This window comes from Orcinus orca, chromosome X (assembly GCF_937001465.1).
Source record: "Orcinus orca chromosome X, mOrcOrc1.1, whole genome shotgun sequence".
Lineage (NCBI taxonomy): Eukaryota > Metazoa > Chordata > Mammalia > Artiodactyla > Delphinidae > Orcinus > Orcinus orca.
This window is the reverse complement of record NC_064580.1, coordinates 6,872,685-6,898,854: the sequence shown is the minus strand read 5'-3', so window position 1 is coordinate 6,898,854 and position 26,170 is coordinate 6,872,685. Positions and strand designations below refer to the sequence as shown.

The 26,170-nt window shown below is 52.7% G+C and overlaps 1 protein-coding gene across 12 annotated transcripts in view; it reads right to left on the bottom strand.

Annotated features, from left to right (window-relative positions):
• TBL1X (transducin beta like 1 X-linked) overlaps positions 1 to 26,170 on the bottom strand; it is a 227,141-nt gene that overhangs the window by 5,535 nt on the left and 195,436 nt on the right. For 8 of the 12 annotated variants that reach the window (XM_049704929.1, XM_012531503.3, XM_033420229.2 and 5 more), the window contains 10 exons: positions 19,873 to 20,018; positions 16,391 to 16,640; positions 14,270 to 14,402; positions 13,749 to 13,890; positions 12,908 to 12,971; positions 12,691 to 12,788; positions 10,355 to 10,415; positions 5,179 to 5,300; positions 1,316 to 1,390; positions 823 to 950 (listed from right to left, as the gene is read on the bottom strand). In XM_049704929.1, the coding sequence (XP_049560886.1) occupies positions 823 to 950; positions 1,316 to 1,390; positions 5,179 to 5,300; positions 10,355 to 10,415; positions 12,691 to 12,788; positions 12,908 to 12,971; positions 13,749 to 13,890; positions 14,270 to 14,402; positions 16,391 to 16,640; positions 19,873 to 20,018 (1,219 nt within the window). Of the gene's footprint in view, positions 1 to 822; positions 951 to 1,315; positions 1,391 to 5,178; positions 5,301 to 10,354; positions 10,416 to 12,690; positions 12,789 to 12,907; positions 12,972 to 13,748; positions 13,891 to 14,269; positions 14,403 to 16,390; positions 16,641 to 16,883; positions 19,650 to 19,872; positions 20,019 to 26,170 lie in introns of those variants that run through there. The other 4 variants (XM_049704930.1, XM_033420232.2, XM_033420230.2 and 1 more) reach the window with 4 other exon arrangements.

Sequence of the window (26,170 nt, the reverse complement as noted above, 5' to 3'; positions counted from 1 at the left end):
TATACAGAACCAACCCACTCGTGCTTCCTGGCAGGGAAACATTCCTTGCAAGCCTGGTCTTTCCCAGGCCAAACAGCTAAACACACACCCACGCTCTGTTGGATCACGGTCTCCGGACCCCTAAGTAATCCAGAAATTCAGCCTCAGAATCTCTTTAGTTCGTTTTTCTAAAGGTTCGTGTTAAAATATCATATTGGGATTGGAACGTTATATCGTGCATGGGGTCCAATGAGCGCGGGGACAAGTCTGCTGACCGCAGCCTAAGTGACGTAGCTCTGCGGAGGCCGCTGTGGTGACCTACAACCACTCTTCCCAATTCTGGCATCTGACTGACTAGCCACTCCTCTGCCTCCAACGCTGGTGTCTTGGCGGGAGGGGGGCATTCACTGTATAAACGGTTAGGTCAGATCTGGCTGCGGCTGGGGAGACTTTACCACCATTCAGCATTCTCACCACCTGCAGCTCCAAGTTGAACCAAGTACACCGAGCCCGAGGTCCAAGCTGAATTGTTTCCTTTCTCCATCAGGAAAGCAAAGCGCCGGGGGCCCGGACATGTATTGATTCCTCTCACCAGCCTCATGGTTAAGACCGTCCTTACCTCGAGTTAGCCGTCACGTGGTAATTTATGTCTCGGGGCCCTTTCAAAATCAGCCACCTCTCTGTTCTTTGGAAGGGTGTAAGCACATTTGGAAGACAACTTGGCAACATTTTCTGGGCTCTCTGGATATGAATAACGTTTCCCGGCCATGTTGCTGGCTCAGCCACAGTGAGCACGGCTACTTTTAGGAACCGAGACCGGGCTGAGGGCTGTCTCCCCTTTACCTTGCTAGCATGATGTTGGAGTTGGGGTTGCTGGTGGCTGGCCCGGTGGGACTCCACTTTATGGTATATATTTCTTTGCTGTGAGCTTGAAGGTCATGAACACACGTATCCTGCTTCATACTCCAGATCTAGAGAACACATTGGGGACAAGGTGAGCAACGGCTGCTTCTTCCACCGGGGGAGGTTCTCCACCATCCCTGCTGGGAGCGTTCCTTAGGTTCCCGCCTCTGGGAAGCTCACGCCCAGCGGGGTGGGCAGCTGGCAGACTGGCTAGCAGAGGGGCCGGCTGAACACTAGGGGGCGCCCATGAGAAAGGCCGCAGGAAGGGCAGGATGAAGCAGGAGGTCACTGCAGGACAGCGACTTGCCATTTGCCAAGTGGGAACAGCGCTCAGAACAGAATATGCAGCCGGGGGAGCAGTGAATGTTAAGACCAGCACTGAGTACAGGGGGTCGTCTGGGGTCAAACGGCTCAGCCTTTTAGAATGCTTTACCTTTAATGTCATGTCATCAGAGCAGGATGCTAGCAACATCCCAGAAGGGTCCCATTTGATGGCATTGACCTCATTCTGAAAGAGAGCAAAGGGTTTCAAAAAGAAAGAAGGGCCTGGGCGCAGTAATACAACCTTCCAGCAGGGGGAAGGAGCGCACCGTCCTCTCTGCAAAAAGCTTACTTGCATCCACCCTGGATAGAAAAGAACACGCCCAGGCCACGTGCACATGCCCCCTTTCCTTACTCCGCCTAGCTCCGTGATACAAAATGTACAGCCGTGTGCCACACATAACCAGCCACCCTCATCTCAGTTCTCTAAGGAAAAAAAAAAAAAAAATCACAACTAGGAAGGAAGCCGAATGAATTTACACAGAGTAAGGGCAGTACGTAAAACCAGGAAGACCAGTAAGTTATTTTAAAGCTGACTCGGAAAGTCATTTTCCTGCTCACTCTTGATACAGCAGCTGCCCGCTCTGTCTAAATCTGTCAGGACACGTCTCTTTTGGTGCTGAGTGGAGGGGGAGGAAACGTAAAGAAGCAAGGTTGCCAGAGGGGTAAACCCAGGCCCAAGACGATGTGACCTGAACACACACACGCAGACGAGCACACGTTACATGGCTACTTCCAGAGCAAACAGAGCTAAGTAAACAGAACGCCGTAACTCGGCCCATATGGAAAGCTCTAGCAGGCGGGCCAGTGTGCGAAGGGGACCGGGGTGGGGGTGGGGGGAGGCGCAGAAAGGAACAACGCCGCAGGCGGCCTTCCGGTTCTGGAGGCCAGGGGACCTCGAGGCTAAATCCTGGAGGACGAGGCAAATGCTCCCGTGGGCAAGGGAGCCGCCTGCAGCTGAGTGGAGGCGGGGAACGATGTGCCCGGCGGGGTGGGCCGGGGAGAGACGGCGGGAGCCAGCCGCGGGTCTCGGGCCTCCCATTTCTAGTAGGGGGACCGTGGAGCCCCGTCCCGTTCCCTCATGCCTGTTGCTGCAGCCTAACAATTAACTCATTTCACACCCATAATTAACTTCCCAATTAATCCCACGCTGCTAAGTGCTCTGGTTTGGATGATAAATGGTAATGGTCACGCTACTTGCTAAGGGCACTGAGTGCTGAACGGTGCGAGACAGGGAGGGATAAGGCTGCATCTGTGTTCCATGTGGTACCCGTGGTGGAAGGCCCAGAAAAAAGGGAGGGATTGGAGCCTGCAGTACAAGGAGCGGGTCTGTGGGTGAGCCCGGGAGGTCGAGGCGGTCGGACAGAGTGTGTGTGCACAGGCAAGCGGACCCAGGAGGACACCAAGAGAGGCGGTGCCTGGTGAGAGGTGCGCACCGGGGACAAGGGCAGCGTGGGAGGCTCTGAGTGTAACTGCTGAGAAGAGAACCCGAGGGCACATCTCCAAGGGCCTGCCTGCAAGAGGGAGCTGGTGCCCACTGACTGTCCCCAGTCGAACCCCCTCTCATCTTCCAGGGTGCAAGTGGACTTTCCTCTCCCTCCCTCTGCAGCCCAAGTCACAATTCCCAGAAAGCACCCAGAAACGGCTCACGGGGTCTTGGGAAGAAATCAGCTCGACTACATTTAGCTCACAGCGTGTGTGGAATGATGGGCTGCAACGAGACCCGTTTAAAGAGCCAGGTGGTGCGATGGCACAAAAGTCCCGAATGGGGCATACGGCAAGTCACAAAGATTTCCTAGTGAAAGCTCGGGGACGGTCTAGGCGTAGAGGAGAAGTAAGTTTAGGTCAGAAAAATTAAAAAAGAAGGGTCTGTTTATAGCCACGACAAGATGGTAACGGGACAACTGGTCCCTGGGCTCTGAAAGAACCTTCTTTTGGAAGCAGGGACCTGTAGGGACAGATGCTGGAGGAAGTGGGTACTAAGGGAACGCAAGTGCCAAGGACAACGCAACTTATGTCAGGTAAGTTAGTGGCAAGGGACGCCGTGAGTCAAAGGTGGGGAACAGTGCAGGTGTGAGGCGCTCAAAGCCAGCAGGTCCTCCAGGAGGACCGGGGTAGAGGCGGGGGCGTTGCACACTAGAGGGATCTGCCAGGGAAAGGCTGCAAAGAGCCTCATGGGCTATGCGGGAGGATCTGATGATGCATCCAGAGAACAAAAACGCTAATTTGAAAAGACACACGCACCTCAATGTTCACAGCAGCGTTATTTACAATAGCCAAGACATGGAAGCAACCTAAGTGTCCATCAACAGATGAGTGGATAAGGAAAATGTGGTACACACACACACACACACACACACACACACACACACACACACACACAGACACGGAATACTACTCAGACAAGAAAAGAATGAAATTCTGCCGCTGGCAACAACACGAACTTGGAGGGTGTTGTGCTTAGTGAATAAACTAAGTCAGACAAATATTGTACGCTATCACTTATATGTGGAATCCAAAAAAATACAACAAACTAGTGAATATAAGAAAAAAGAAGCAGGGCTTCCCTGGTGGCGCAGTGGTTGAGAGCCCGCCTGTCGATGCAGGGGACGTGGGTTCGTGCCCCGGTCCGGGAGGATTCCACATGCCGCGGAGCGGCTCGGCCCGTGAGCCATGGCCGCTGAGCCTGCGCGTCCGGAGCCTGTGCTCCGCAACGGGAGAGGCCACAGCAGTGAGAGGCCCCCGTACCGCAAAAAAGAAAAAAAAGAAAAAAGAAGCAGACTCACAGATACAGAGAACAAGCTAACGGTTATTGCTGGGGAGAGGGAAGGGGGAGGGGCAAGACGGGGAGGGGATTAAGAGGTACAAACTATTACGCATAAAATAGGTAAGCTACAAGGATATAGTGTACAGCACAGGGAATATACCCAATATTTTATAATAACTATAAATAGATTATAATCTTCAAAAATTTGAATCGCTATGTTGTACACCTGAAACTTATATAATATTGTAAATTAACTACACCTCGATAAAAAAAATTAATTAATTAAAAAAAGGAATTCAGTGAGAAGTCAGCTGGTGTCTTGAGTTTCTTGGATTGAATGTTGTTTTCCACCAAATTTAGGAAAATTTGGCAAAATCATCGTTTCAAATAATTTTTCTGTTCCATTCTTTTCTTCTCTCTCCATTACACATATATGCTAGAGCTCTTCACACTGTCTCGTAGGTCATTAAGCCTCTATTCATTTGTTCAATCTTTTTTTTTTTTTTTTTTTTGCGGTACGCGGGCCTCTCACTGCTGTGGCCTCTCCGGTTGTGGAGCACAGGCTCCGGACACGCAGGCTCAGCGGCCATGGCTCACGGGCCCAGCCGCTCCGCGGCATGTGGGATCTTCCCGGACTGGGGCACGAACCCGTGTCCCCTGCATCGGCAGGCGGACTCCCAACCACCGCGCCACCAGGGAAGCCCCATTTGTTCAATCTTTTATCAGTTCTTCAAATTGGCTAGCTTCTGTGATCTCTCTTCAGGTTTACTAACCTTATTTCTGCAATCCCTCCACCATCCATTAAGATTTTCACTTCAGACATTCTACCTCTCAATTCTGAGATTTCCCCTTGACTGTTTTAAGAACAGTTTTCCTTCCTCTGCTGCCCTTCTGCATCTATTCACTCATTACAAACAGCCTTTCCTTTGTTTCCTCATACAGTCTAATAATAGCTACTTTAAAGTCTTTCCTGCAAAATCCAACATCTGGCTCATCTCAGGTCACTTTTTTTTTTTACACTGCCTTCCCAGATGGATAACTGGGTTAGCCAATCACCTGAGATAGCTACAACAGCCCAAGGAGCAGTGGGCTGCACAAGAACTGGTCTGCAGTCACAGCATCCTTTAACTCTAGGCAGAGAGGAGCCAGCTCCCAGCTCCCAGCACATTCGCACGAACCTGAGCCCCACAGTCAGAACTCGCACTTACTGTGTGTCCCTGGAACGTTTTGACCGGGCGGTCACAGCCGAGTCTGCAGACGTGGATACACATGTCTGTGCTACACGAAGCAAAGGTAGTGTTGTTCTGCCAATCCACGTCAAGGGCAGGGGCTGTGGAGCAGCAAATGGTCAGGGGGGAACATTTGCACTTAGCAGTTGTGCACAGAGCTCAGGCAACTTAGAAGAAGTAACAGCATAGTCAAGATGCCTAAGGACAAGATAAAGCAGCACCCCCAGTGTGAACACAGCCTCTGTCCCCCACAGACCTGAAAGTCTGTCCTTCACATTTGGAGGGATGCCCAGAGGCCTCCGGAGCGAGACCCTGTGACACCTCGGGCGGCATAAGCGCAGTCTCTTGCTCCCCTGGCACAGGTGAGACAGGGTAGGGGAGAAGCACGCTGTCTTCTCCCGCACCTTGCCGCTCCCAGGAATATCACTGTGCTGGGCTGACTGGATTTGTGTTAGATAGAGAGGAGAGGAAAAAGATTTCATATCATGTGTTCAAGGTATCCGCACTGAGAAAATCTCCCACAGGGACTTCCCTGGTGGTCCAGCGGTTAGGACTCCGTGCTCTCCCTGCCGAGGGCCCGGGTTCCATCCCTGGCTGGGGAACTGAAATCCCGCAGGCCACGTGCCGCGGCCCCCCAAAATCCCCCACCACACAATGAATGCATTCCACCAACTGGAGGATGCTCATCGTTGACAAGGGGACAGCCTGAGGGGACGCAAGTGACCTTATGGTGAACACTGCCTCTGGCTCCTGGGCCTTTCTCAGGGGCGAGTGGCTCCAAGAGCTCTGTGAGGTTTGAGGGATGGTGACGGCCCTCTTCCCTTCTCCCGACCTCCCCGAGAGACGACTAAGCATCTTTGTTCTCTCCACACACTTCCTTGTTTCTGGACAAACAGAGGGTTAAGTCCTGCAAGCCCCTGGTGAGATCTTCATCGACAGATCGATCCCTGACCATGTCCCACGTGTGTTTCTTACAGGCAGGTCAGCACTGAATTGGGAGAAGAATCCAGCTTCCTCAGGATACGCTAACTCGGACTGCCCCTCCCGTGCTCAGCCTTAAAGCAAGAGGTGCACCCGTGCACACGCGCCAGCCTTCCACAGCTGCAGGGCTGGATCCCCTTGGCTCCCCTGTCCAGCTCTGTCCCCACACAGAGGCTACGGGTGGGAGGATGTGGCCGGGAGGCAGCAGGCTCTTTCAACACCCCAGGGCGTGCATCTCTGTGTGTCACACCCCCTGCAGAGCGGTCCAGCACGGGCCCACGGTTTCTGCTGCATTTCCCACGTGTGCCCAGTGGAACAAAGGAACCGGATCCACTTGGTCAGAAGGATGTTCCCAGGAGCCAGAGCGCGAAGAGCAAAGCCGCAGCTGCTGCTGTTTACGACACTGCAGGAGCCAAATCACGAATTCCTGGGCCAGCCTCTGCAGCGGGGTGTGCAATTAATACGCCTGGAAGAGGGACAATCTGGCGGGCGTTTCGGGGGCTGGTGACCAGCACCTGGCCGTTAAGAATTAACGTGCGCTGAACCCCTGCCATCTAAACGGAGGATGCTGTGTACTCAGGTGTCTGGCCCCATTCTGCGTCGATGCTGCTGCCAGGACCCTGCCCTGCCCCCGGGAGCTCACCATCCAGTGTGGGTGGGGCTAAGCTATTCTGGGGGTCTGTGTGGCCTCCCTGCCCACACTTGGCCAATGAGGTTTGACCGTCGGCAGCAGTCCAGGTACAGCCAAGCATTACTTCGCTTTTTTTAAAAAAAAAATTTAACTTTGAAATGCTTACGGAATCGCAGGACGCTGCAGAGATGTAATAGAGAGGCCCCACGTTGTACCCTTCCCCCACTGGTGGCATCTTATGCCCCTACAGTACAACGCCCAGACCCAGGAGGTGAACGCGCGCCACGTGTGTGCAGTGCGGCACTGTTTGATCACACGCGCAGGCCTGTGTAACGACCACCGCAGTCAAGATCCGGAACCCTGTTCCATCACCACGAGGACCTCCCTGTGCCACGTTACCAGCACACCGAGCCCCCCCTGGACCACCCCTCAACTCTGGCTCCACATCTAACATTTCGTCATTTCGAGAATGTTACGTCAATGGCGTCATCCAGCATGTGACCCCTGCAGACGGGCTTATTCCATGCGGCAGAACCCCCTTGAGAACCTATCCAAGCCGTCACGTGTTATCAGTAGTCGATTGGTAACTGTTCCTTGTCACTGCTGAGCGGGGGAACGCCGTCAGGCTCTCAGCTGACACTTCCTGCTGTTGGTAAACAGCGGACGCGCCCCACCAGGCCTTCATGGCGAACACCTACGGGGCAAGGCGGTTTCACAGATCAACCCATCAAATGCTAAGGAAAGGTGCCCCTACCGCTCTCCCTGCCTGCGCTTCCTCCTGAAAAACAGCACCGTTTCTTTCCTTCCATCCTGGACAATCTCTACCACACCACTTGTCACCACAAAGAAAGAGCAGAGAACACACAGAGCTTCCTGCCCCAGCAACGGGATACGGGTCGACCTCGTGGGCAGCAACACCGCAGGTGAGAAGTTCTCTCAGGACACAAGAGACATGTGGTCTGCAGGATGGAAAGCCGTCCCATGGACCTTGGGAATGCTCTGGGAATACTAATTTCCGCTGGAAGCCTTGGTACACGAACTCTTAAGATAAAACTGTTAGACGAACCTTACTGATGGCTATTTTGGGCAAATCATCCTCTGAAAAACAGAAGCCAGAGCTCTCTTCATCACAGATATCCCCCACCACGTGCGCACGGATGTCAGCACACCTGGGGCTCTACGCCTCTGCCCTGTCACTGCATCCGTCCCGGCAGCAGAGGTAGCGATGGTCTTGGGATTTATGCCAAACACGATGGAAACCCACCAGGCTCACTTGCTTTGGTCTGCGGAGTCTACAGCACAGAGGTCTGACATGGAGACGACACACACAGATCAAAACCTGGAGGCTGGGGCACCGGGGATGGGGAAGGGGGAGTGGACAGCGAGCTCCTCACGGGCAAGGGGTCTCCTTACGGGATGACAGAAATGTCGTGCAACTAGACAGTGGCGAGTGCTTTGTATATTCTGCCCGCTCCAAACACACACACACAGAGACACAGACACACACAGGCGCGCGCACACACACACACACACACACACACAGACACACACAGAGACACGTACACAGGCACATACACACACACAGGCGCACACACACACCCACAGACACAGACACACACAGACACACACACACAGACACAGACACACACACACACAGACACACAGACACACACAGGCGCGCGCACACACACACAGACACACAGACACACACACACAGGCACACACACACAGACACACACACACAGACACGTACACACACAGGCGCACACACACACCCCCACAGACACACACAGACACACACAGACACACACACACAGACACACACACACACAGGCACATACACACACACACAGGCACACACAGACACACAGACACAGACACAGACACACACACACACACACACACACACACACACACAGACACAGACACAGGTCGGGACGCCAGGCTGCCTGCTCTTGGAGCCCTGCCCATTTCCTCGTGGGGAAATATATTCTATAAAACGTCCACCAACTTCCACATCATCAACGGTATCAGATTAAAGCAACAAGAAAATTCACTGGCAGCCCCAGCAGGTGTCTCCGGTGTGGTCCCAAGGACAGCCGTGGAAGAGGTGGGCTGCCTCTCCGGGGCAGCGGGGTGCAAGCCGGCGCCTCCCAGGTCTGCCTCCGTCAGGAGGGAACGGAGTGCCGCGTGGAGTCACAGAGGCTGGCGTCCACGCATGTGTCCCAGTCGTGTCAAGGCCTGGTCGGGACCTTTCCTCTTAGTCTGCTCCCTGCAGGACCACGTCCCCCGCGTGGAGCCCTTCCTGGGCACGGAGGAGATGCACCGTCCTGGGGAGTCCTCAGGGCCAGTCCTCTGGTTCAGACCGTCACCAGGCACCCAGGAATACCCAGCAGGAAAGCCCCTCTGCTCCCCTCCTAAACGCTGTCCCGGGCCACCTGACACAGCAAGATGTAAACCCTGTACACGCAGCGATTCCCTCTCAGTGGAGCAGACGCCTCCCGTGACGGGAAGCGGCACCTACGCCCTGCTGTCGACTTCAAGCCAGCTTCTCCCAACAGTTTATCAGTTTCCACCTCTGTCCTCAGATAAGAGACCACATCTAACAACAGGACTCAGTCCCACGGAACATGAAGCATCAGGGGAGGGGGGAATCTGGGAACCTGGACTCCCTAGACCCCTGGCTGCCCCACGTGGCCTGGTGAGGACCCAACACACACACAGACGTGTGCGGTCGAGAACAGCAGCTACACATCCGTGCAGGCAAGACCACTGCAGGCCTGACGCCGCTCCCTGTAGGAAGGCTTGGCGGCAAGGATGGCGTTGGCCCGAGTCTGGGAATTCGGACTTCCCACCATGGCCTAACTGGTAAGAATGGCTTCTGTGCCTCCACTGTCTGTGCAAACAACGTGGTTTATACTGAATCCCACGCTCCTCCTGGGAGTGAAGCATTCGGGTGCAGGCGGGCACAGGGTGCCTACGAACCAGAAATGCTGGGCACCAGGCTCTGCTGACTTCACACAACCTGTCACACGCATGATCACCGCTCGCTTTCGGGGGAACCCAGCATGTCCTACGCGACTCCGTCAGGAGACAACCTTTGGAAGGTCTGGATCTCGCCCCGTGTGCCTTTGCCCTCTGCTGACATTGCTTTGTATCCTTTTACTGTAATACATCTGCGCTATGAATTCAGCTGCACGCCCTGGGAGTCGTCCTGGGTGAACTGCTGACGCCGGGCGAGGTCTTAGGGACGCCCCTGACACAGCGCCCTTGGGGCAGCAGCAGAAGGGAGCCCACACCAGTTCGGCTGGGGTTTGCAGCTTTGCAATGAAACTTTGGAGCGAGCGAGCGCCGAGGGTATCTGTATGTTGGAGGCCTCAAGAGCAGTGCTTCCTGTGAGAAGGGTTTCCTCCCTACCAGCTATATTCCGTGCCTGCCATCCTCTAGGCGTTCACCATTACTTTAAGGGACACCTCCTAGGACTCTGAATTATTATTTTTGAATGACAAAGAATAAAAAGGGAAATTTAAAAAAAATACTCACCGGAATGAAACGGAAACTGCTGTTTGGCCTCTCCTGTGTGGGCATCCCAAATTATTGTTGTCTGTGCTCCGCAAAAAAAAAAAAAAAAAGTTAGCTACTATTCTTCTTGCAAAGTTTTCTCTAGAAACATTTATGATATAAGAAAATGCAGTGAGCCCCTCTTTTTTCTAAAGCAGCACTGTCCAATAAGCACTATATAAATAGCATGCAAGTCACACAGGAAGTTTAAAATGTTCAGTCACCACACGAAAAAATTAAAAAAGAAACCAGTAAAACTAATTTTAACAAAATTCATTTCACTCCAGCATGGCGAAAATATTATCGTTTCAGCGTGAGATCCGTATACTCGTATCAACAAGATATCTGGCATTCTCTTTTTCACCCGTGTCTTTGGAACCCAGGGCGCCCTTACACACTTGACGATCCGGAGGGTCACACGCATGAAGTTGGCCACGTGCGCTGGTTACTCCACCAGACACAGCAGCTGGAACTGATACTCGCAAAACTACCAGTTTTGGTGGGAAATCCCCCTTATCCCCAAACATGAAAAACTATTGGAAAAACTGTAACGATAAACACCTTTTTGGTACTTTTCCCAATGAAAAGCTGCAGAAATGGGTATTTCTGAAAATTCCCCTGACCGTCACTCACTCCGTGAATTGGGATCACTAGACAGAGTAGAGAATTGGGTTACACTGGGGTCTGGCACTGATTTATTGGTCTATATAGAAGGAGAAAAAAAAAGAAAAGATCTCCTCCCCGGAAAACAAAGTAAATCACAAATGCTTACGACTGTACTAATGTTGGGAGACACTTAGGGAAGAAGCCATCTGGCAGCTCGATGAAGACCACTGGAATTAGTTCTTAATCAACTGGAATTTTCAACTGAATTGGAACCTTTACACCTCCCTGTCAATGACGTTTAATAAAGATTTTACTTTAAGAAGAACTAGTTCTATTTCGTATCGACAGCAGTAATTTTCAGAGGAAGTACTCAGAGCAATGAGTATCTCTGAAACTTTCGGTCAGCTCCAGACCAATTAACAGTTTGCTTTTTTGGGGGGCCGCGCCGCAGAGCTTAATAGGATCTTAGTTCCCCAACCGGGAACTGAACCCGGGCCCTTGGCAGCGAAAGTGCGGAGTCCTAACCACTGGACTGCCAGGGAATTCCCAACAATTTTTTGTTTGACAGAGTATAACTGTTTTCCTTAATTGAGCCACTCACAAATCTGGCAAGGCAGAGAACATATAAACCCTTCCACAATTCTGATACAATTTCACCTACTACCATCAATAATTGTAACAACTTGTTGATGTTTTAACATTAAATATACACTGGGCAAAAGAAAGTATTCCTTACACAAAAGCTTTCAAGAAACTGAAGTACATTTTAGCCACTTTGGGTTAAGCTCGCGCTGAAGGTCAAAGTCAACATCCCTAAATTACATTTCCTCCCCGAGAGTATCACTTTACAGAAAGTAACTATTATTCCTGCCACGGTTGACTAATCATGGTAGATAGTGTCTGACTCAGAGGCTACTAGAATTCCAAATGTGCATTTCCACTAACCATCCAGTTCATTGCCTGGTAGAAACAGAGGATAATCAGGTAGAAAATCCAAAATGATTATAAAGAACGGCCTCAGGGGCAGGGAGGACCTGAAGATGCAAAGAATTCTCTGGCAGAGTGTGAAAGCTACAGGGCAGTTGTTATTGGCGTCCAGGGCCTGAGTCTCCGTCCGATCCGACTTTATACCAATGTGTCCCGAGGCAAATTAGTGAAGTTCTCTGGGGCTCCATTTCCCCCTCTGTGAAAAGGGCCACATCATCCCAGTGAGCCCCGCCCCTCGCATGGGTGTCTACCTTACTCCTGCCCTCAGGGAAGCCTGCGGTCTAGCGCGACGCAACAAGTCATCAGATTGGGAAAACGGAAGCCTGGGGAGAGAAAACCGTTTGTGTTCCTAAGATCACTCTGGGCGGGTGGGGTAAGTTTATGCAGAGGACACCCCACGCCAGTGGGCTTCTTCAAGCAGTGGACAAACGCAATTTGGGGATTTTCTTCTTTCTATCAGTGAACTATGAACCTCAAGGTAAAAGGTGTGACGGGCCGGGGGAGAGCTTTGATAAAGGTCTGTAGAGCAGTCTACGGTACATGAAGACACGATGTGCTAGAAATGAACACTAAGACCAAAACCACAGAAGCAAACAAAACAGATCCCTCTGATTTCTTAACGGGAGGCAGAATTCTCAGAATTCGTAGAAAGCATGATGTTATCTGAGATTAAACATAAACAGGCACCTACAGATGACAGCAATGTATCTTAAGCAAACACTCACTTTGTCTACTCCAGCACTCAAAATGTAATTCCCCTTCTTGTTCCATTTCAAGGCAAAGATGGGGCCTTTATGTTGGCCTAAGGTGCTGGCCAGGTTACCTGGTACGTAAAACACAAACACAGCAAGCGGGGTGACTTCCGGGCCTCAGTCTGTTCCCCGGATGACGACAGGCCAAGCACCTCCTCTCCGACCCCAACACAAGGGCGTCAGGACTTACCGTCTTCCGTCCATATTCTTGCAAAACCATCATAGGAACCTGTAGCCAACAGTGTGCCGTCACTCTGCAGGCCAGAGAGAAACACAGAGCGACAGAAGCAGCTTAGTAGGGGCAGCAGTGGAAAAGGGCCCCTCGCATTATCCCTGGGCGGCAGCACCTGACGTCAACAACAGGTTCCCAGTCACGAGACTCACCAGTCACGCTGGCCTACTTTAGCTCGCACTGCCCTTCAATGAAAACGTGAGACCAAACAGGCTCCCCGCATACAACCATCAAGGAGGCGAGGGGGCAAGAGAAACACATTGCAACCCCTCACCACTGACGACGTCCATAAAAATACGGTACGAAAAGTTATCGTGAGACTCCTGGAGACTTAGGTGAGCTCTTAAAAATATGTGCAAATGGGGAAGAGTGGTGAAATGCAGAATATGCATAAACATGATAAAGGGCAAGAAAATCAAAAGATGTTCCAATCAGGAAAAAAAAAAGAAGTCAGAGAGCTCTGCGTCTCTCACGTGTTAAATGCACGTAACACAGGTGCTGAGGCGTCAGGGTGGAAAGTCATCTTTCCTTCGTGACGACTCACAGAGCGCCAGCAGAACGGGTTCCCCGATAAAACCCCCAGACTCCATCCTGCCAACGTGTGGCTAGGGAACACCCAGCTAGAGGTCCGCCAACACGGAGGGCCTCGGGAGGAGCGCTCAGAAACGGGGGCCAGCCCCCAGGGGGGCTGACCAACAATACTGCCCCCTTCCTGCGTCTGCCCGGCTCCATCAGCACCACGGCGGCCCTCGCTGTGGTTTACAGATGTTCAAGTGTCTGGGCGGGGGCGGAGGCTTACGTTCCAGTCCAGCGAGGTGACGTCTTTGTTACTGGGGACGTCATGCCCCCCCTCCCGTATACAGTGCCTCAGCACGAGCTGCGTGGAGCCCCCGTTGCTGTTTTCGTTGAGGTTCCATATCCTTGCGGTTGAATCTCCAGATCTGTGCAAGGAACACACACAGCATTCAGCTTCCGGTCCCAGGGCCAGCAATGCTCATCACTACTTGCTGTCTGGCTAGGTCGGGCATCCTCGGCACGGGGTCCTCCGTCTTTTCGATATCGCTGACTCACAGTGGTTTTCTCTTCCCGACCTTTTTTTTGCACTTAGTGATTTGAAATGTCTGTGCATTGCTCCCCAGCCCGCTGAGAAAACGGCTGGACCGGGCACTTCTGCACAGCCTGAGGTACTCGGGGCGCCCCAAGCCCTGGTCTGCACTCACTGGGAAGATGCCACCAACAAGGTACGGAGGGGGAGCGCATGTCCTGTGAGGGAGGACTCGGACACCCAGACCCTGGGCACCCCCAGCCGGACACCCTTACCCGGAAGCCAGGAGGTCACTGACAGGGTTCCAGGCACAGATGAACACCTCAGACTCATGGCCCCGAAGGACGGTGGCTTTATTGGGTGGAATCTCCACGTCTCCGTCTATTTCCATTGGTTTCGAATGATTATCTGTCACAGGAAACAGGGAAAGACACAGGTCTGAGGGATACCAAGGAAACATCCTCAGGGCACGTGGGTTTTACAAACAACCTCCTTTGCCGTCACCCATGGCGATGACAACCAAATCATGGGTTCTGTGTAATTTACTAGATACGTGACATTTCTTGACAGTCTCCAAATTTGAGAGAGGAATAAAAACCGGTATTTGCTCTCTATAACTAGGGCGAGGCTAATTTCTAACAACAGCCAGAAGAAGACTGGACAGAAAAGATGACAGCCAGCCGGCTCCTGAGCAGGCGGAAGGTTCCTTCTCTTGACGGGACAGTGGGTCTTACCCAGAAGCACCCTTGTGAGGTGCTTAGCTGTGAAGCTCCCTACCTGTGAAGCTACCACGGGGGCAGGCCATCATTCTGCCGGAAGCTTGCTACCCTCAACCCCTCAGAGTCTTGGGACTCAAGTGCTATCTTCTGACTGGAGTCGTCCGCGTACCATGCTTTTCAAGCCAAGCAGAACCAACAGGTTTCTGAACCCAAGCAGTCCTCCCTCCAGATGACCCACAGGGTCCAGGCTCTGGAAGGGCAACAGGGCATGCTAAGTGCCACCCGGAAGAGATTCCCCCTGGGTAGTGGCCGTTTTCCCCCTCTGTGGCACAAGAAAAAAGATTCTTGAAGATCAGAATGAACGGTCACTTCAGAGACTCCATTCAGGCCACAGCCTGCCTTGTAGCAAGATGGGAGCAAAGAGCAGGTGGGACTAGTTTCCGGAACAAGGTGAGAGTCGGAAACCACCGGACGGTGTACGTGGGATGGGGTGCCGGCCAGCCCTCGGGTGAAAAGTAACGCTTAGGGACTCCTGAAACAAAGGCCTGCCGGCCACCAGCGTTCCTTAAGGCATGCGACGGTCTCCACGTGGCCACACTCCCTTAGAGGTTAAGATTTAAAATACACGGTGCAATTTATAAGTCTGCAAAATTTCTGTCTCGGCGGATACAGAGGTTTCTCAGAGCTCACCAATTAGGATCGCTGCCTGGGGCGGAAGCCTAAAGACAAGGACACGTACCTCCTTCCTGTTCTCTTTATTTTGGGCGCCTTGAGGGATGTATCCCACGGGAGTGGGCAGCCCATAAATGACCTGTGGGTACAAGCCACCTATTTTTCCTTCTTCTTTCCCTGTCCCGTCATCTGGGACCTCGTTAACAGTGATCATGGGGCCTGCCGGCGGGAGGTCTTTTCATCGGACGCTAGACAGATGGGCTTCGAGCCACCCTGCTGTAACATAACCCGCGCTGCAGCCTGCCCCGGCTTCCCGCGCAGCGCAGAGCTGCATCTCGACTCTAGCGGGAGAGGGCCCGTGCCGGGGTGGGGGGATGAGCTGCCCCCGCAGGGGCGGCATGGCTGCTCGGAGGGAAATGATTTTCAAAGGAGGAAGCGCACACACGCATGCACACACTCACACGCACGTGCGCAGTGCGCACACACACTCTGAGCTCAGACCCTGAAGCCGTCTCCGGGTTGATAAGCTGCGTGTCAAAGTGCCGGCAGGCTCCCTGGGTAAAGGTTCATGCTCTCCGACTCGTCTGCCGGACGCTTCAGGGCCATTACCTAACAGGGACCCTGCTGCAACCACCAAATAAGACGGCACTTGCTGTCTGTGCCGGGTGCCCCGTCAGTGACCGTGAGCTCCGAGTGTCAGGTCCGAGTTCGTCCGCAAGGCCGGAGGACGGTGCGGGGGCCTCCTTTTTGTGCCCGACAGTAATCACAGGTGGAACAAATGAGTCCTCAGAGTAGCACAACCTCCTAAAGCTGAGAGAATGCTGCGTCCAAGGATCTCAGTGAGAACAGAGCGCGAAGCCCTCCTGGCCACAGAACAAGCCAGCCCTAGACGCTGCCGCATACGCACCGCCCAGCAGGCAGGCCTGGAAGGGGTCTGCAGGACTTGCCCAGACTCAGACGAGGGAGAAGCTGCCGGAGCGCGAAGCTCTGGAGCCCCGCACTCACTTATCGCATGCGCTCCGTTCTCTTCCCCGTTCACCGTGGCCTCGCCGTTCTTTGGTGGGTTCTGCTGGGAAACGGCCGCCGGGGCCGTCGGGGCCGCCGGGGCCGCCGCCGCCGCCGTGGCCGCCACGCTGGCCTGCTGCTGCGCCAGCTTCTCCCGGAAGGCCTGCTGCCGCGTCTGCACCACGTCGGGCATCACCGCGTCAATCAGGGACAGCGACTCTATCGGGCGGCCGTCGAACACCGTGCCGTCCTGCGGACAGAGCCCAGGCACAGATGTCAGCTCCTAGCGAGACGGGTGCGCGTCGGGGACAGACACGCAGGATCCCGGGAGCCGCGGGGCCGCCGAGCAGGCGGGGCCGGACCGGGCGTCCTGAGCCAGGGCAAGGGATCCCAGAGCGCGCAGGCGGGTAGGGGCCGGCAAGAGTGAGTGTCCATGGAGGGCCCAGTGTGCCTGCTGCTGCCAGAGGGCACCCAGCACTCGGTAAATACCAACCTGCATCCGGATACTTCCTGTCACGACAACAGGGCTACCCCTGACGCACTGTCCTCAACAGGGGGGCGATTCTACCCCCTCGGGGGACATGTGGTCAAGTCTGGAGGCATTTCTGGTGGTCACGACTGTGGAGGTGTTCCTGGCGTCTAGCGGGTGGAGACCAGGGACGCTACTCCACACCCCCCAGGGCCCAGGACAGCCCCGGAGCAAGGAATGATCTGGCCCCCAAGTGTCAAGAGTGCCGAGGGTGGGAAACCCCGCCCAGGCGCTCTGACAAGTGTGGAACCGCTCTCCTTTGATAGGACAGACATCTCTTCGGAGACCGCAGGCCCAAATGAGACATTCCCGCACCGCTCACGATATGATTCCTAACGCATCTGTCCGTCTGATGTACTATAAAACACACACATCTGCTACCATCTGAAATGACTTCCTGGGATCAGGGCACAGACTAACACGGCCACGATATTCTAACAACAGCATTGTTTAGTTACAATTCCTGTTTTCCGAACTTCCCTGGAGTCTCTGGCTTCCATAGATAATGAAAACATTTCCATACACACTTAGCAACACAGGAGGGAGTTCTTTCCTTAGAAAGCGTTCCAGATATCACTCACACGAAACTCAGAGCCTCTCAGTGTGTCTACGGGACGTGCAAACACGTTTTAGCCTGTTTTCTCATAAATCAGGAAGAACTGAAGGACCTAAGTTTCAGCAACACAGCGTGTGAATGAAACATCACCCCAGCTGACTACAGGTTACTATACAATACTTGAAAATCAGGGAAACAACATAAAATAACAGAGAACATGGGAAAAGGAGCCAGTCACCTCACAGCTGCCCGGGTTCCAGCCACGGAGGGGCCAGTGCTGACCAACGGGTCAGCCGGCTTCTACGTCACCTTCCTTCTTCGTATATTCAAGCCCCAAGTGGATGATGATTTTGCAAAAGGCTGTAACTGCCCAGGGTGACAAAAAACCTTCTAGTTTAAGCTCTAAAAGCACACTGTCTCACTTTTAACTACCCGAAACCTAAGTGACAAATGAGATGACCTTTCGTTCTCCTCTGGACACACTGGACTTTGAATTGCCAAGAGAGAGAAGGTATGGGGGCCTCTCCGCGGATGAAAGACGTGGAAACTGGGGCAGGGGGCCACAGAGGCAGGGGGAAGGGAAATCCAATCTCACTCAGCATCACACAATCTGAGAGCCGGTGGGGCCTCTGGGGTCCTGTAACCCTATCCCCACACTTGTTTGTTTTGTGGAAAGAGAGACGCGACAGGGCCTCAAGTTGCTGGTGGAAGATCCCAGGCACCCAATGTAAGACAAGGAAAGAGGAGACTGCCCGTTGTTAGGCAAGAAAGAGCGCAGGGTAGGCAGACACTCAGGTGTTTTTAAGGATGTGGGGTTTTGGAAAACAGCAGAGGAATACACGTGACAGAACACAAGATACATTCCTTCCATAGTTTTAAAAGCTGAAGAGAAAGTGGAGTTAAACGCTATGCATAAGACAGGCTTGTGAGGCAGACGCAAGAGGGAAGAGATATGAGGACATATGTATATGTATAACTGATTCACTTTGTTACACAGCAGAAACTAACACACCATTGTAAAGCAATTATACTCCAATAAAGATGTTAAGAAAAGAAAAAAAAAGACAGGCTTGTAAGGGTGAGAGCAGTACAGAAGGAGAGGGGATGGAGGAAACTGAAGGGTTCAGGAAGATCTTGGGCCCGAGGGTGGTGTGACCCGGGAAGGGGACACTTGGTGGTAAAGAGGGGCATGTGGGCAGTGGACGGCGTCAGCTGTGCAGGATGGACCGTGACAGGAGACGGGAAGTTGGGGCAGAGCAGCGTGCCAGACCGAGGTGGGAGAAACGAGGGCAGAAAGAAGGAGAGACGGCGGGAAGTGCGGTGAAAGTAAGAGGGGCTCAGACCGAGATGCAAGGGAGGCCTTGGACATCACAGGAGGCCCCGGGCATCTTCACAGTACGATCCCAAGAGCAAAATAGAACAGGGGAGACGGGCACTGTTTTCAACCAAAAGAGCCCATTTAAAAATTGGTATGAAGTTGGCCCAAGGACTCATCGTGCCCCAATCTATAAAGAGGGAGGGAACACTGTGCCCCAATCTATAAAGAGGGAGGGGACACAAACAAATTGGAGTGACTTAAATTTATAATTATGGATACAACTGCCCCCTTCCCCTGCAGCTCTTCAACGGGTAACAAAACCATCCCTTGGAATCCTCTCGAACACAACAGTCCTCATCTGTCCTCCGTGGTCTCTGGCTGTGCCCTCTGTCGGGTCCACACGAACCACAGATTCTAGGCAAATGTTTCCCAGGATCCCTCTTCGACTGAACTGCTCAAAATATTCCAGGGGGGGAGGGCGTCTTCTGTGCACGTGCAAGGCCCACACCTGTCCTGAAGTACCCCTGACCCTTGAACAACACAGGTCTGAACTGGCAAGGTCCACTATACGTGGATTTTTTTTTTTTTCAACACATTTACTACTACGTTTACCATTCGCGGCTGCTAGAATCCGCGGATGTGGAATCTGCGGATACAGGAGGGCCAACTGTGGGACCCGAGCACTACGGGTTTTGGTACCTGCGGCAGGTCGTGGAACCAATCCCAGGTGCATACCCAGGGATGAACGTATAAAGCAGCTGCGGATCTGCTGCGTGTTTTTCCCATTTGGCAACGTAGTGTGACGTCAGTCCACAGCTGGCGATGTGCGCATGGATATGGAAAACGACACAACCACCTAAAGGGCCTCGGAAGATTGCTCCTTGGGTACAACAGAAGCGCCACCCCCCACTGAAGAAAGTATTTACCGCAAAGAGAGAAGGAACCCTAACCGACCGCGAGAGATGGCGGGGAACCGTGTGCTAAGGTGACGCGTCTTCCCAGCGCGCGCGCGATCCAGGGTGTGCGCGCGCACGATGCAGCGTGCGCGCGGCCTGGGCCCGCCCCGGGGGTGCACGTACCTCGTTGATGCTGATCTCGGCCTCCACATACTGCAGGCCCTTCTGCAGGATGGAGATGAGGGCAGCCGGCGGCACGAGAGTCCCATTGATGTTGGACTGGCTTATGTGGCTCTCGATACCGAACGTGAACGCCGAGTGCGAAAAACCTGCAGCAAGACAGGGAGGCCAGCGTTCCGTGAAGCCTGGACCAAGGGCGGAAGGCACAGCCACTGAGACCTAGAAGGCGGCACCGCTGATGTCAACGCGCTTAACAGCGGAAGGGACGTGGCCGGAGGATGCCCGGCCTGCGATGTGGGGTGTCGCGGGCAGGATCCGGCAGCGAGAGGGAGAGACGCAGAGCAAGGCAGGCCTCTGACTTGCGCGGGACGGGAAACAGCTGTAAAGGTAGAGCCCTTTCCGCGTTTTAAAAGCCAAACAGGCCCGTGTCGGCCCGGGTTCAAGGTTTCTGTTACAGCAGTCAGACCGCGGGGCTCTCGGCCTGGCTTGCAGGGCTCCTCCCAGAAGTTCAGGCTCACGTCTGCCTGCACCCTCCCTGCGGTGCTCACGGCACATGAATCTCACCACCAACTGCCCGAAGAAAAAGAGGTCGGTCCGGACTCAGTGGTGTGGCCTTGGGTCCTTTTACCGAAACACTGGGCGATCCCCTTGGCTAAGAGGTGCTGGGTTTCCCCCTTCCTCCCCTAGCACCCCTCAGCAAGTGCCTCCGTAGGAGGCCGCTGACAACACTGGGCAAGTGAGAGGGGCTCGCAGGTAAGGTGTGGATGGAGCTGCCTGGAGGCAAACGTCGGGAGCGAAGTCAGGACGGTGACTGCAGGTCGCAAACAATGCCTGTTTCAATAAAGGAGGGCACGGGGCAGGGCAGGGGGAGCTGCGGGGCCATGGGGGACAGGGCTGCGGGTCCGAGGCACAGGCTGCCTTTTGCTCTGTCAGACCCTCACCTGTGTGGGCCCCGGGCAGCCCACTCCCAAGGTGTCTCCGCCACGAGCGCCCTCCCATCACCCCTGGCTCATCCTACGTGCTGGCGGGTGGCTGGCGGGGGTCTCCCCGCCGCTCGAGCCACACTCACATTCATCAACCCAGCGGGCCCCCTGCCCTCCATCAGAGTCAACATCCTCAGTGCTTCTGCCTTTCGTTACCAAAACACAACCAGCCTCTGCAATGAACAAAACGCTCAGCAGATGGGAAGGTTCCCTCAGGCGAGAAGAGCTCTGTCTGCATCTGCGTCCCTTTCTCTCTCCAATCCCTGTTGCTCAGCCCACCTGCCGCTCATGGCCTCATTATTAAGAATATATAAAACAGACACTTGATACTTATTTCAGGAGTAGCACCGTAGCTGCTATTAACTTGTGTACATTTCCTTATGCACTGTAACCCCCTAAATTAGACTGTACAGGACAGCACCTCAGAGGCTCTCCCCGCACAGAGTCCCTCTGCTCTTACTCTCTGAAGGACATGAACAAACGCCCTTTGCAGTCAGCCTTCCCTTCTCCCTCTAACTTGTTTTCTCTCTCACTGCCCTCCGTTCCCCTACCCACTCCTGCCAGAACAGAACCACCCACCCCTGTGTTAACCAATGACTCTATCCCCCCGAGTCTCTGCCACCCTGTGGACGGTCTTAATCTCTAAGCTTTTATCACTCATTTTCCGGCAAGGGGTAGACTAGAAAAATCTGAGGTCAATGGATGGAGCAGGACCGAGTGGGTTCTTGGCCGGACTCCCCATCGCATGGGCTCATCCCTATATACTCTGGGCCACAATGGCTTCTCTCTCATAAGAATTCTTCCTAGGTGACAGCCCCGTCCACCTGGCTCCTACCATCTCTTCCATTCGTGTCTCCACCAGCTGATGGGACAGGACACTGGACTGAGAGCCATTTGTTATCCTCCTGGTATCTTCACAAGGTCTAGTGCAGGACTACGCCCGCCGCGGTAGTAATAAAATAACACCCGCCAGCCATTACACGGTATACACTCTCTCAGTCAGGCATTGCTCCAAGGATTTCCTCCTAATTCCGTAACCCTCTGCAGTCATTCCCTCGTTCTCTTTTCTCCCTTTTACGGATCAGGTCCTGAGATCTCCCAAGGGTAACTGACAGACCCCAGTCACTAGCTCCAAACTCAGGCAGTAGGACACCAATCGCAGCCCACCACACAACTCCACCTAGAAACTTCTACAGAGTGTTCCACCAGAGCACAGCTTTGACTGTGACCAGGGCTCCTGACAAATACATCTCAGTGACTGATGGAGCAGCTGTGGGAGAAAAGTCAAGCTTTTGGTGTATGTCTTAGTCCGTTACAGCTGCTATAACTAAACACCACACACTGGGTGGTGTCAGCAGCAGACATTTATTTCTCACAGTTCTGGAGGCTGAAGTCCAAGATCAAGGTACTGGCAAATTCAGTGTCTGGTGAGAACCCACTTCCTGGTCCACAGATGACTGTCTTTTCCCTGTAACCTCACAAGGTGGAAGGAGCAAGAGCGCTCCATGCGGCCTCTTAGAAGGGCACCAATCCCATTCACAAGGGCTCCATCCCCATGACCTAATAACCTCCTAAAGTCTCTGCCTCCAAATATCACACTGGGGATTATGCTTCAGCATATGTATTTGTGTGTGTGTGTGTGTGTGTGTGTGTGTGTGTGTGTGTGTGTGTTCAGAAGGGAAATACAAAATTCAGTCTACAGAAGTATTATTTCATTCATCTGCTCACCCACTCATTTACTCCCTCAAGTAACACAGGGCCATAAAAATGCTACTTTTTTTTGAATTTTATTTTATTGATTTTTTAATACAGCAGGTTCTTATTAGTTATCCATTTTATACATATTAGTGTATCCATGTCAGTCCCAATCTCCTAATTAATCACACCACCACCCCTGCCACTTTCCCCCCTTGAGGTCCATACATTTGTTCTCTACATCTGTGTCTCTATTTCTGCCATGCAAACCGGTTCATCTGTACCATTTTCTAGGTTCCACATATATGTGTTAATAATATAGGATATTTGTTAGCAATGCTACTTAAGTCACATGAAACACAGCAGATTCTGACTACCTTACCACCTTTAATCAACCTGGGCACTTTGTGTCCATTATCTCCATCTTCAGAGCAGCTGTTCAGAGTTGGTGTTTCTGTTTTACACATGAGAAGGACACATGCTGGAGAAATAAGATAACCTGTCCAAGGTCCATACATGTGATGAGAGGCTGAACTAGAATTTCAACTCTAGACTACGTGACTCCAAGGTTCACCTTTTTAACCTTACTTACTCTAAGACCCACGGGCACAGGAACCAAAATTCTTCAATTCTCCAGGTGGATGCCAAGTCCATTCCTAGCTGGACCACCAGCAGCCACAGATACAGTGCAGGCAACTTGAAAAGAACTGGGTGCAAACCCACTTCTGAGCCAAGACTTGAATACGTCCTTGGTTGCTCTCTTTATCTGGGTTGGGTGTATAGTTTGGTTGCATAGCTTTCTTATCTCTCCCCGTGATACTGCTCTTCCAAGTAGATTCCATTTCTAGAACACGTTGATGACGATACTCAGTGAAGGACGGCTGAAAGAAGGGGATGGAGCACTGAAGACGAATGGGTGTGTGTGTGTGTGTGTGTGTGTGTGAGTCTGAGGCTTCTGCAAAGAGGAGGGCTGAAAGCCATCTGCTAGAAGGAATGTCCCCCCACTAAAGCAAAATGATGACTAAGGAGGATAAAGCTCTATAAGGGAACCATGACCTTGAACACTTGGGTCCGCTACTGGAGATGACAGTAAATCATGACTGGAAGCTAGGTTATCTTCAAACCCTTGCTGTAATGTTCCATGTCACTGCTGAAGGGAGCCTCCTATCTGTTTAACTTTACATCAGCTGCATTTCTTTGGACAGATCTGCGTGGCCTCCTAATCAGTGGCTGCCTTCAGTCCACTTGTTTTTGAGACTTTCTTCCTGATTTCTGGCCAACCAGACTTCATCAAGGCAAGTGGGAGGGCCAGGCAGACAAAGCGTCAGGAGTCCTGGGTTCCGTCCTCGCTCAGCCACACAGGACCTGAGGGTCTGGGCCAGGCCACTCCACTGGGCTGGGCCTCCGTTTCCTCTACTACCACGCGGGGCTAAGGAGTACCTCAAGGAGCTGAAGGGAGCATCAGAGGCGAGAGCAGCAGGAACACAGAGACTTTTTCTAGTTTAAATTTATTTTTAATTGAAGTCTAGCTGATTTACAATGCTGTGTTAATTTGTGCTGTACAGCAAAGTGGTTCCATTATACATACACACATTCTTTTTCATATTCTCTCCCATTATGGTTTATCACAAGATTTTTAAAAAAAATTTTATTGATAGTTGACTTACAATGTTGTGTTAGTTTCTTCTGTACAGCAAAGTGACTCAGTTATGCATGTATATATTCCTTTCCATTGTGATCTGTCACAGAACATTAAATAGAGTTCCCTGTGCTATACCTTGTTGCTTATCCATTCTACATATAATAGTTTGCATCTCCTAATCCCAAATTCCCACTCAATCCCTTCCCCACCCTCCACCTCGGCAACCACAAGTCTGTTCTCTATGTCTGTGAGTCTGTTTCTGTTTTGTAGATGGGTTCATTTGTGTCATATTTTAGATTCCACATAGAAGTGATATCATATGGTATTTGTCTTTCTCTGTTTGACTCACTTCATTTAGTATAATCAACTCTAGGTCCATCCATGTTGCTGCAAATGGCATTACTTCATTCTTTTTTATGGCTGGGTAGTAAGTAATCCATCGTATATATGTACCACATCTTCTTTAGCCCATTCATCTGTCGATGGACATTTACATGGTTTCCACAGATGCTTTTTTTTTTTTTTTGCGGTACGCGGGTCTCTCACTGTTGTGGCCTCTCCCGTTGCGGAGCACAGGCTCTGGACGCGCAGGCTCAGCGGCCATGGCTCACGGGCCCAGCCGCTCCGCGGCACGTGGGATCTTCCCGGACCGGGGCACGAACCCGTGTCCCCCACATCGGCAGGCGGACTCTGAACCACTGCGCCACCAGGGAAGCCCCCGCAGATGCTTTTTAATCTAGATAGAAGACCATGAACTAGTGGAAACATCCCTTTTCCATGTTGCCTTGTCCATGCAATGAGGACAACTGATGTCGTTAGGGTACTTCCCGGTTCTGGAATTCATTCACCGTGGAACAGGGGGACGTCCTCAGCCTCTGTCGGGGAGGCCTGCTTGAGCACTTCCTCTTAGGTCACGGTTACTGCCCTGTGCCAAGGTGCCGTGTAATGCGCCACCTTGGAAGACCGGCATCTCCAGGAAGGATGCCCCTGTGTTGGGGGTGGCCAACCTCCATATGCCACCAGCAGCGCACCACCCCTCCCAACGAGGCTCCAGGGCTAATGAGCATATTCGTTTTCAGTCTGCCAGTGCTATGACTTGTGTGCCTTACGCCTCCTCAGCTGTCCCCCAGCTTTCAGTGCATCCCTTCTTCTCCCCAACAAGACACTGGGAGGAACAGAGAACCGGATGTCAGTGACAGAGGTGGAAATGCTCAGAGCTGCTCAATGGCAGGTGTGGAAGTTGGTAAACAGGGGCAGAATGCAGAGCTGGGTGGCACCTTGATGAAAGATTCCTGGGACGGCTCAGTGTGCGCGTCCTTGCTGTCCACTGCGCGGGCGGCCTGGAGCGGTCACTGAAGCCCGCAGACTTGCCTCCTGCTAAGCAAGAGGCATCCCCGATGAATCTCTCCTCAGGAAGGTTTCTCAGCTGTGGCATGACTGACATTTGGGCCAAACCATTCTTCGTTGGGCCGGGGAGCTGGAAGGGGCTGTCCTGTGCACTGTAGATGTTTAGCAGCATCCGGGGCGCTGTCCTGTGCACTGTAGATGTTTAGTCCTGTGCACTGTAGATGTTTAGCAGCATCCAGGGCGCTGTCCTGTGCACTGTAGATGTTTAGCAGCATCCCTGGTCTCTACAAACCATCCTTCGCTGGGCCGGGGAGCTGGAAGGGGCTGTCCTGTGCACTGTAGATGTTTAGTCCTGTGCACTGTAGATGTTTAGCAGCATCCCTGGGCTCTACACGGCAGATTTTTTTTTTTTGGCTGCACCGTGCTGTATGCAGGATCTTAGTTCCCCAACCAGGGGACAGAACCTGCAGCCACGGAGGTGAAAGTGCCGATTCCTGACCACTGGACCGCCAGGGAAGTCCCTCTACACACTAGATGCTAGTAGCAAGCCTCCTCTCGGCCATGACAACCAAAAAGGTCTACAGATGTTGCCTAACTCACCCTAACCATGGCAGACAACCAATGGCCCAGAGGA